At 40.1% G+C, this 12,186-nt stretch overlaps 1 protein-coding gene across 1 annotated transcript in view; it reads right to left on the bottom strand.

Annotated features, from left to right (window-relative positions):
- sppl3 (signal peptide peptidase 3) overlaps positions 1 to 12,186 on the bottom strand; it is a 114,282-nt gene that overhangs the window by 21,739 nt on the left and 80,357 nt on the right. Inside the window, exon 6 of the mRNA XM_088000129.1 lies at positions 6,733 to 6,839. Within this exon, the coding sequence (XP_087856255.1) occupies positions 6,733 to 6,839 (107 nt within the window). The remainder of the gene's footprint in view (positions 1 to 6,732; positions 6,840 to 12,186) is intronic.

The following is a 12,186-nucleotide window of genomic DNA, read 5'->3' as shown; positions in this document are numbered from 1 at the left end:
TAGACCCAGAATGCTGTTAAGGGAGTCTGTTCCAGGACTTTAATACAGCAACACAAAGTATGGTGATATTTTTCCAAGTCAGGATTGTTTGCGGTTTGGTGGGGAAACGGCATCTGATGGTGTCCCCGTGAATTGGCTGCCTTTTTCATTTTAGATGGTAACGAACATGGATTTGGAAGGCACTTTCCAAGAAGCCTTCGTGAATTTTTGTAGTGCATCTTTTAGATGATACAAGTTGTCCAATTTCAAATAACTTCCCTTCCCATCACCCGATCCCCGTCCCATCCCAGCCCCTCCCTTCCATTCCTCCATCGACCCTTGCTGCTAGCCACCAACTGGATTCCATCGAGCAAACAGCTGCACCTCTACCTGTCTTCACCTAGCCTCACCTCACCAACCTGGACCTGCCACCCCCTTTATCTGCAGCTCTCCTTACAGCTGCCACCCTAGTCCTGAAGAAGAGTTAAACCCAAAACAATGACTTCCCCACCTCCTGATGCTGTGTGGCTTGCTGTGTTCTCTCAGCCTCTTGCCAGTCTACCTACACATTACTGCTGAGCATGGTTGATAGATGGGAGTTAATTTTGTGGATGCGGTGCCAATCAAATGAGCTGCTTTGTCTTGTATGGTGTCATGTTTGAGTGTTGTTGCAGCTGCACCTATCCAGGAATCTCAGATATACAGCACAAAAACAGACCCTTTGATCCAACTCATCCATGTTGGCAAGACATTCTAACTTAATCTAGTCCCATTTGCCAGCATTTGACCCATAGCCCTCTAAACCCTTCCTAATCATATATCCATCTAGATGCCTTTTCAATGTTGTAATTGTACCAGTCTCACTTCATATACCCACCACACTCTACATGAAAAAGTTTTTCCTTCGGTCCCTTTTCTGCCTTTTCCCTCTCACCTTCAATCTATGCCCTCTAATTTTATTCTGGGGAAAAGAGCTTGACTTTTCACCCTGTGTCCCTCATGATTTTATAAACTTCTACAAAGGTCACCCCTCAACCTCCAATGCTCCAGGGAAAATAGCCTCAGCCTATTCGGCCTCTCCCCATAGCTCAAACTCTCCAACCCTGGCAACCATGCACATAAATCTTTTCTGGACCCTTTCAAGTTTAACAACATCCTTCTGATAGGAAGGTGACCAGAATTGAATGCGGTATTCCAAAAGTGGCCTAACCAATGTCCTGTAAGCCACAACATGACCTCCCAACTCTGATAGTCAAAGCTCTAACCAATAAGGATAGATACTAAAAGCTTTCTTCACTATCATATCTACCTGACTCTGCACTTTCCAGGAACTATGAACCTGCACTCCAAGCTCTTTGTTCAGCAACACTCCCCTGCACCTTACCATTAAGTGTATAAGTCCTGCCCTAATTTGCTTTTCCAAAATGCAGCACCATGCATTTATCTAAATTAAATTTCATCTGCCACTTCTCAGCCCATTGGTCCAATTAATCAAGATCCTGCTGTACTCTTGAGGTAACCTTCTTCACTGTCCACTACACCTCCAATTTTGATGTCATCTGCAAACTTACTAACTAGATCTCTTACGCTCACATCCAAATCATTTATATAAATGATGAAAAGCAGTGGACCCAACACTGATCCTTGTGGCACACTACTGGTCACAGGCCTCCAGTCTGAAAAGGAGCCCTCCACCACCACCCTGTCTTCTACCTTTGAGCCAGTACTGTATCCAAATGGCTAGTTCTCCCTGTATTCCATGTGATCCAACCTTGCTAACTAGTCTACCATGAGGAACCTTGTTGAATGCCTACTGCAGTCCATATAGATCACACCCACAACGCTGCCCTCATCAATCCTCGTTGTTACTTTTTCAAAAACCTCAATCAAGTTAGTGAGATACGATTTCCCATGTACAAAGCCATGTTGACTATCCCTGCCTTTCCAAATACATATAAACCCTGTCCCTCAGGTTTCCCTCCACCAACTTGCCCACCACTGATGTCAGGCTCACTGGTCTATAGTTCCCTGGCTTGTCCTTAATACCTTTCTTAAATAGTTACACGTTAGCCAACCTCCAGCCTTCTGGCACCTCACCTGTGATCCAAATATCTCAGCAAGGGGCCTAGCAATCATTTCCCTAGCTACCCACAGAGTTCTAGGGCACATCTGCTCAGATCCTGGGGATTCATCCACCTTTATATGTTTCAAGACATCCAGCATACCACCTCTGTAAATGGACATGAAGATGTCACAATCTATTTCCCCACATTCAGTATCTTCTATGTATTTCTCCACAGTAAACACTGATGCAAAATACTTATTTAATATCTTGCCCATCTCCTGCGGTTCCACACATGGGCTGCCTTGCTGATCTCGGTGGACCCCTATTCTTTCCCTAGTTACCCTTTTGTCCTTAATGTATTATCTCATGTCCCCTTTGGCAAATAGGATTAAGGAAACCAAAAAGAGGTTTAATTAAATACATTAAGGAAAATGCTTTCAGGATATCTACGTATAGTAGATCTATAAGCTCTGCTTTACCCACAGTCTATGTTACTCCTTTAAAAAACCACAATAAATAAGTTAAAACAGGATTTCCTTCTGACAAAACCATGCTGACTCTTCCTGATTACCTCGGGCATTTCCAAAGTGTGCATCTATAATCTCTTTCTCACATCTTCCCCATGAAGTTGTTAAGCTAATCACCTATCGTTTCATGTTTTCTACCTCCTTTCCTTTTGAATAGAGGTGCTTTTTTTTTGGCTACTTCTCAGTCTGATGGAACCACTCCTGAGTCAGGAGAACTTTGGAAAAGATGCAGAAAGGACAGCACTTGATATCAATGCAGAATCTGATTAAGAGTAGCATCAAGGCACCTTAGCAAAATTTAGAATCAGTGAGAATCAGGAGAAAACTCTCTATAGAGATGTACAGCATGGAAACAGACCCTTCAGTCCAACTTGCCCATGCTGACCAGATATCCTAAATTAATCTTGTCCCGTTTGCCAGCATTTGGCCCACATTCCTCTAAACCTTTCCTTTTCACACACCTATGCAGATGCCTTTTAAATGTTGTAACCGTACCCAGTTCCACCTCTAGTGGTAGGAGTCACATTTAGCACAAAGGAAGATGGTTGGGCTTACTGGAGGTCAATCATCTTAGTCTCAGGCCATCAATGTAGAGCTACTCAGGTACTGTCCTGGGTTAACCATCTTCAGCAACAGTGGCATAGGAGTACCACCACCTGCAAGTTCCTCTTCAAACCATACACCATAACTAGATTGCTTTCCTTCACTTTCAGGGGTCAAAATCCTGGAAATTCCTTTCCAGCAGCATACTTACCTCCCAGGACTATAGTGGTTCAAAAAGACAGCTCATTATTAGTTTCTCAAAGGCAATCAGTGATGGCAATAAATGCTTGCCTAGCCAATGCCACCCACAGCTCAAGAAATTAGAAGCATCCTTTTTCACGTTTGTGTTAAATTTCAACTGTCATATGCCTGCCCATTCCACCAAGCTGTCTTAATTGAAGTCTATCACTATGCTTCACAAAGAACTAGCATTTCCAAGTTTTATGTCATCTTGAGCCAAAGTACTAACCACCAACGTATATCTTTCTTCAGCACAAGAATCTGCTTACCACGACTGTTTCTTGCCACTGACCCTTGTATTCCATTTGCTTCAAATAAACTGACATATCAATTACACAGTACTTTATTAAACATCATTGGAAGTCCATATAAATACTGTAAACACATTGCATTTATCAGTGTTCTTAGTTACCTTAAAGAACTCAATCAAGTTAGTCGAGTCCAATTTGCTTTTAACACATGACAATGTACTTTTAATACACTTCTGTAAATGACTTAACTGTATCTTAGAATCTTGCTTTTAAAGCATTCCTAACCAAGTTCTTCTGAAGAAGGGCTTATGCCCGAAACGTCCATTCTCCTGCTCCTTTGATGCTGCCTGACCTGCTGCGCTTTTCCAGTAACACATTTTTAAGCTGCAGATTGCAGAATACAATTTTGCTAATGTTGATGGCCACAGCGCCTCATGGATGCCCAGTTTAGTTTGAAGTCTGTTCCATTTAGCATGGTGATGTGCCACACAAGGGGAAGGTTATTTGTAATTTGACGGTGGGATTTCATCTCCACTAGGACCGTGCGGCGATCTCACTTACTGATGCTGTGATGGACAGTTGCATTTGCAACTGGTAGATTGGTAAGGATGAGCTCAACTATGTTTTTCCCTCTTGTTGGTTCCTTCACCACCTGCTGCAGACCCAGATTGGTAGCTATGTCTTTTAGAACCCCACCAGCTTGATCAGCAGCACTGCTGCCGAGCCACTTTCCGTGGTGGATATTGAAATCCCCCACCCACAGTACACTTTGTGTCTGTGTCATCCTCATGCTTCCTCCGAATGCTGTACTGATTCACCAGCCATGGGAGGACGGTATGTGGTAATCAACGGTAGGTTTCCTTGCCAGTGTTTAACCTAAAGCCATGAAACGTCGTGAGGTCCAGAAATAATGTTGAGAATTTCAAGGGCATTTCCCTTCCAACTGTACCGTCACCTCTGCTGGGTCTGTCCTGCCAATGGGACAGGACATATCCAGGCTCGCTGGAGGTCATGTAAGGTATGGCTGTTGCTTGACTAGTCTGTAAGACAGCTCCCACATGTTAGTAAGTCTTCACAGGGTTGACAGGTCTGTTTCTGCCATGCTCTTTTTCAGTGCCTAGCATAATGCCAGGTGATCAGTCTGTTTCTGGTTTTTTTGAGACTTTGTAATGATTGGTACAATTGAATGGCTTGCTAGGCAATTACAGAGGGCATAGTGGTTGTCTGGAGTCACATAATGGCCAGATCAGGTGGGGATGGTAGATTTATTTCCTTTAAGGACATTAGTGAATCAGATGGATAGTCCCAACAATGGTCATCATTAGACTCTAAATTCCAGATCTTCATTCCCCCCCCATCCCCCATTATTGAATTCAATTCCACCATCTGCTGTTTTAGTAATAAACCAGTCATTTGCTGTTGACTCAAGAAACAAAGCTGATTTGCTCTTAACACTGAAGCTGAAACAGTTTGGGACCTGTATAATTGGTTAAATTTAACCAGATTGGTGACAAAGTTTGTCATGACCAGTGGAGGAGTGGGATTAGAAAAAAAAACAGTGCATCCCTTCTACTTCAGTCATAACAACATGCTGCTGAATAATAATGAAGCAAAAGTAGAAGCAGATGGTTGGGTTGGTTAGTCAAGCTGTTGTATCAATCATGTGTCCAAATGTGACTCCATCAATAATGCAGAAGTTAGAAGGGAAATGGACAGTTTAGATCCAACTGCAAATCTAACAAACTACCCAAGGGGCAGTGAAGGAGGACAATGTATGGTGAATTCAAAATGGAACAAGAGAGCACTTTGGCAAAGTGGCTAACAAAAATGGGATATGGAGTGGTTATACACAAATTATTAAATTCGAAGATCGACCTGATACATTAATAGTAGCTAGTCTACTATATTAAGAAAATATAATTAAAATGGTAAATATTTTATTCAAAAATTTTTCAAAGTTTCTTTAAAACTACTGGACCACAGTAGTTGTAAATGCTTATAAATTATACTCATTACATAAGCTAATGTATAGATCAAGAATGTCATTAGATACAAAAATATAAAAGAGGTAATTAATTATTATAAACACTACTTGGCATCACATCTCAGCAATCTCACGAGGGCTCAGATGGCGAATTTATTATGCCTAGTTGCCACAGATGATGCAATATGTAAAACAGGGTCATTATTAAGTAAACAATTTAAGTCAAGATGAAAGGGACAACATCAAAAAGACATTTTGTCCAAACTCAAATACTGACTTCTGTTTGAGTCATTAAGTTGGCCAATAAAATCGCTCAATTAGTTATCAAGTTAACTGAATAGTGGGGTATTAAATTGAACAATTCAAGACAGAATTTAGCTTGATCTGGGATTTACTTTGCTGAGGGGAAATCCTCAGCATTTAGGGTTTACATTCAGCAACCCAGAAGAAAGTCTGGTTATGTGTGTCAGGTGAGAACAAGATTATTCTGGACACCAATAACCCTTCAGATGACTGGCACTGTTTCAAGGCTCATGGATGGGTATTGATTGATGTATCGACTTTGCATGTAATTGTGACCCAACATGACTCACCACCTCCAGGAGACACAGGGTAGGGCAGTGAATCAGGGAAAACATTTATAAAAATAAATTACTAATCGAAGTCTCCCAAATTCATACATCATATCAAGGACATCTCCAATTATTTACTGACACACATGAGGTCACTGTATTTTCATGAAACATTGAAGATTTTACATGAACTAAATGCAATGCACCTTCATCATGCAAAATTAAAAAAAAGGTAAAAAGTTCACTGAATGAGTTTATATAGTACAGCCCACATATGTGCAGATTCAGTTTCTACAGTTTCAGTTATCTGTGGTTTACCATAGCCTGAAAATATTACATGGCACACTCCAGAAGTAATTCTAGGGGGGCTGCCAGGAAGGTAAATTTCCCACTTAAATGATAGGGTTTGCTAATATCCGCATTAGGTCTTCGAACATATTACCTGTGGATATTTATTTTGGGGGGTGGGGGGGGTGGGAAAAGAGTGTGGACCTGTAATTATGTAGTTAATAACAAAGCTACATTAAAAAACAAAAAGCTATTAGAGGGGCGATGCTCCATTGCAACTTACCCAGAAGACATCATAAATGAGGAGTCCAGAAAGCAGCAAGCAGGAAACTTTAAGACTTGGCAATCGTACGAAAGCAATCATGGCCACACAGAGGCCCATTGCCAGAGCTATAATGGAACACAAGCAATATATTAGCAAACTGCAAAACTGGAACAGAGATTGCTGATTTACAACACTAAGCACGGAATTCAAGACACTAAAATATTATTCATGTAATGCACAAAAAGATTGAAACCAGCTATATTACTTTCAGCAATTTCCACAATTTAATGATTTATTGGAAAGACAGGTACTACTAGAAAGACAGGTACTACTAGAAAGACAGGTACTACTAGAAAGACAGGTACTACTAGAAAGACAAGTACTAGTTTGAGGCCAGTTGCTTTTCCTTTAGGGGAGGATGTGTAATTTTCATCAAGTGTCAGCAAAGCTATTGAAGTCACTGGCACAATTTAAGCAGACTATCTAGTTTTAGCTGGAACTGTCAATCATTGCAAGCAGTTTTCATTGACAAAGTCTTATTTCACCAATTTTGTTTAGATTATAATGCTGGATTATAATATAATAATATTCTAACTACTGGCCAGGATAGCATTAAGAAGAGTACCATGGATCCTTTTACATTCACTGAACATGCACTCTGATATCCCAAATAATATCGCCAGCTGTGTAATACTCGCTCAGTCCTGTCTAAGAATGTCACCCTAGATCATATAGTCAAGTCATAGAGAAGACCTTGAATAAAATAGGACTCAGACTCTTTTACAACCAAAAACTATGACGTTTCTTCTTTGCCCTGATCAAGATAAAAACATAACTGATGAATAATACTGCAATAAACATATATTATCCATTAGAAGCAATATGGACAAACACCAGAAAGGAACAGCACATAGAAAATGAAAGGAAGTGTGTTAAACAAGTCTTAGAAATGAAGTTGGTCATGGTAACATGTAAATGGTGAGCATAAAGGTGATCAAGAAAAAGTGAACACTCGGAATGTCACCAGACAAGTGGAACCCAGAATAATTAACGATGGTGGAGTAAACAATGGTGTCAAAATACACCTAAACACACTTCATCCTCGGGTCAGAGATATTTTGTTTTTCATTGTCCAGAATTCCCTATATTTAGAAAAGGTCCCTTTAGATTGGAAGGCAGCAAATGCAACTCCTTTACTCAAACAAGGAGGGGAATCGGGAAACCATAGGCCATTTAGCTTAACATCTAACAGAAAATATTAAAAGTCATCAACAACAATGTTGCAGCAAGGCACTTTGAAACATTCAAGGTAATTAGGCTCAGCCAGCATGCTATTTTGAAAGGGAAATCATGTTTAATCAATTTGAAATAATGTGTTTTGGGTAAAGGGAACTGTACTATATTTGGATTTCTAGAAGGCATCTGATAAAGTGCCTTGTCAAAGGTTACTGCAGAAAATAAAGACTCAAAGTTTAGAGTGAAACATATCAAAATGAATAGATGACTGGCTAAGTAATAAGAGACAGAAAGTAAGCACAAATGGGTCACTTTCTGATTGACAAGTTGGCAAAGTGTGGTGTGTCACAGGAATTTGTGCGAGAATTTATAATGACTTGGATCTTGAGATCTAAGGTATGGTTCTAAATTTGTTGATGACAAAGTGGCAAAGTAAGCTGTAAAGACGAAAAGAGGAGGTTACAAAGGAATATAGAAAGGCTAAGTGAGTGAGCAAAAAATCTGGATTATGGAATATAAAATGGAAAAATGTGAAGTTACCCATTTTGGCAGGAAGAATTTAAAAAAAAGCACATTGGCTAAATGGCGAAAGAAATTGCAAATCTCTGGGATACAGAGGGATCTTTTCACTCGTAATGAAGTACAAAAGGTTAGAACACAAGTAATCAGGAAAGCTAGCAGAATGGTACTTTTTATTATGAGGGATTTTAATTAAAAAATAGGAAGGTTATGCTCCTGTATCGGTGAGACCTCATTTGAAGTACTGTGCACAGTATTAGTCTCCACAGTTACAGGATGGAAATCAATTGAAATCAATTCTGAGATGGTATTTTAGATGAATACCTGGAATGAGTAAGTTGTCAGACGAGGGAAGAATCGACAAGGTAGGCTTGTAGTCACTGGAGTTGAGAGGTGCTGACTTGATTGAAACATACAAGTTGAAACTTTATTGCTGGAACAGCACAGCAGGTCAGGCAGCATCCAGGGAACAGGAGATTCGACGTTTCGGGCACAGGCCCTTCTTCAGGAAGGGCCTGTGCCCGAAACGTCGAATCTCCTGTTCCCTGGATGCAGCCTGACCTGCTGTGCTGTTCCAGCAATAAAGTTTCAATTTTGATCTCCAGCATCTGCAGACCTCACTTTCTCCTGAAACATACAAGATCCTGAACTGCTTGACAAGGTGGATGTAAGAGGTTTCCTTTTCCATGGGTAAAGTCAGAAAACGTAAAACTCATCTTAAAAGTGAAAAGCTTAAAAGTTTTGCTCCGGTGACCTAGTAAGGACTATACTGCATACGTGACTGGGTGGAGGGTTACTGATACTGCGCAAGTGCAGAAAGTCAAATTTAAAATGCCCTTCTTGCTGTTGGCATGAGACTACTACTCCAACGTCAGTCTTAATCACTTCCCCTTTTAGTCAACTAGTGTTATGTAGAAGATGTGACCACTGAATTGGTTTCCAAATGCATGTCTGGTACCCACCTCTTGAATGGTGGGACAGACTCAAGAGCCCAAATGATCTAATCTGCCTCCAAATTTGTTCATTCAGATGTACTTAAGAATTCATTCTATAATTCTGGTCAGTTCACATTAATGGAAAAGATCCAGAGAGCAAAGCAACCATTTCAAGTACAATGAGGAAAGCTCTACAGTGCAGAAATAGCTTCAGGGGTTGCAGAATCAGGTCGATTAAAACATTTTTCAGAGACTGAGACTCAAAGCTAAGATATAACTTCAGGATAACAAAGGTCATCTAACTTAATAAATTTAAGTTACTGGTTCATACTATCAAGCTAAATGCTTCCCAGTTCAGCAGGTTTTCTTACCCCAAGTTTTGAAAACACAGGAATGGACTAATTAATGACAAACTAACTCAAGTGTCAGAAATGTACGCATTTATTTTGTGGAATTTCTGGAATGAGACCGTAGATGGAAAGCTTCACATGTTGATAATTTAGCATTTTTGCACAACTTTTATGAACAGACGTAAATGTTGAGGACTGGGGCAATAGATGTCAGAAGGACACAGGCAGACTGGTGAAATTGAGAAAGTATGCTGATAATATGAAGTGATGTATTTTGCAAAGAGGAATGAGGAGGAAGTACAAGCAAAATGCAGAGACCCAAGGGTATATATACATACATTTCTGGAAGTGGCAGAAGAAAGGAAGAAAGAAAGCCCTATAAAGAGGGGTATGGAGTACAAAAGCAGAGGGATAGCAAGGCTTTTAAAATGTGCAGAGGAGAGTCATGAGAATGATCAGTGAAGTAACTCATCCCTGGGAAGAGAAAATAAACTGGGACTATTTCCTGAAGAACAGAAAAAGGGAAAGAGATATAAGTGAGGCAAAATACTTAATTTTGGTAAGGATACAAAATGAGAAATTATCTCCACAGGAAGGACAAGTAGAAGATGTAGAACCGGGGAGCAATTAAAAGGGAGGCTATTTCTAAACATAAGTTATGATCTGAAATGCACTGTCTGAAATGGTTGAAAGGAATTCAACACCAACTTTCTGATAATTGAATAGGTTTTTGAATAGATAATTGAAAAAAGAAGTGAGACACAACTTGGACAGATCTTTCAACAATTTCAATGATTTCAATAGCTCTTTCATAGTGCTACCAAATATACTGGGCCTGAAAAACCTTCGGTGCTACATGATTCTAATGACTTAAAAATCTAGATACTGTCATTTTCTACTGGAGGAATTTTACATACAACACTTAAATCATTTCATGTCTTTTCAACGTTTTCACAAATTTGAAATAGTTGAAATCTAGACAGTCACAAATTATAATGCTATGCGTATTCATTCTGAGAAAATAATCTGTGCCACATGTAAGAGGAGCAACAGTAATCAATTTTTAAATGAAACTATGTTAATTCAAATGTTCTAACCACTTCATCAAGATAATGCAAAGATTTCTTTCCTCATATTCCCTCAAGTAATTAAAAATTCTCATTTCACAACTCAAAGCAGAAAGGTAATTAAGAACACAAGTGCCAGCTGGTCAGCCATTAGAGTTCTAGTTTCCCAAAGAACTGCTGGTCCTGTCGGTCAGTAAAAGATCACCCATCAAAACAACATTGTTTGCTGTCATCACAGTACCTTGCTTAAGTGACAATTTTTGCTGATCGAGTCTAGGAAATGCTATTTAACAAGGAGAGCAATGTAATCAATATGGCCCTTAGAAGTATACAGAATCTGTCAATGAATACCGTTGTGTAGAATTTGGGTTAATGGCACACCTTAACCCTGATTTCCCTACGGCCAATTATAGAAACCCAAGTGACAGAAAACTACCTCAGCACATCACAGTGCTGTTCTGGACCCACTGGTGACAACCAAAAATCAGAACAACTACATTTCAAAATGAGGCAAGGGTATGTCTAAATTGCACCATGTCAACGTAGTCCAAATTGTTTGGGCGATTTGATTGTATATTTTAGTTTCCACTCTTAATAAAAAGCATGTTCTTTAAAACTTTTTGTTTTTCCTTGACCTCCTATTTCCTAATCTGTCAGGCATCCATGTTTTAATTTCTTCCCTCTAGAGTATCTGGCCCATTACAATGCTATAAAGATATTAATTGTTTCTTCCACACAAGCAGAATCATCAACTTCCCATGTCATTGGTATTAGCATAGAGATGTACAGCATGGAAAGAGACCCTTCAGTCCAACCTGTCCATGCTGACCAGATATTCCAACCCAATCTAGTCCCACATGCCAGCACCTGGCCCATATCCTCCAAAATCCTTCCTATTCATATAACCATCCAAATGCCTATTAAATGTTGCAATTGTACCAGCCTCCACCACATCCTCTGGCATCTCATTCCATACACGTACCACTCTCTGCGTGAAAAAGTTGCCCCTTAGGTCTCTTCTATATCTTTCCCCTCTCACCCTAAACCTATGCCCTCTAGTTCTGGACTCCCCGACCCCAGGGAAAAGACTTTGTCTATTTATCCTATCAATGCCCCTCATAATTTTGTAAACGTCTATAAGGTCACCCATCAGCCTCCAACGCTCCAGGGAAAACAGCCCCAGCCTGTTCCCCCTCTCCCTATAGCTCAAATCCTCCAACCCCGGCAACATCCTGTAAATCTTTACTGAACCCTTTCAAGTTTCACAACATCTTTCCGCTAGGAAGGAGACCAGAATTGCACGCAATATTCCAACAGTGGCCTAACCAAGGTCCTGTACAGCCGCAACATGACCTCCTAACTCCT

This window comes from Chiloscyllium plagiosum, unplaced genomic scaffold (genome assembly GCF_037043375.1).
Source record: "Chiloscyllium plagiosum isolate Xiang-an unplaced genomic scaffold, Cpla_swu_hap1 HiC_scaffold_24, whole genome shotgun sequence".
Taxonomy (NCBI): Eukaryota; Metazoa; Chordata; class Chondrichthyes; order Orectolobiformes; family Hemiscylliidae; genus Chiloscyllium; species Chiloscyllium plagiosum.
The sequence above is the reverse complement of the archived record's forward strand: the minus strand, read 5'-3'. Positions and strand labels throughout refer to the sequence as shown.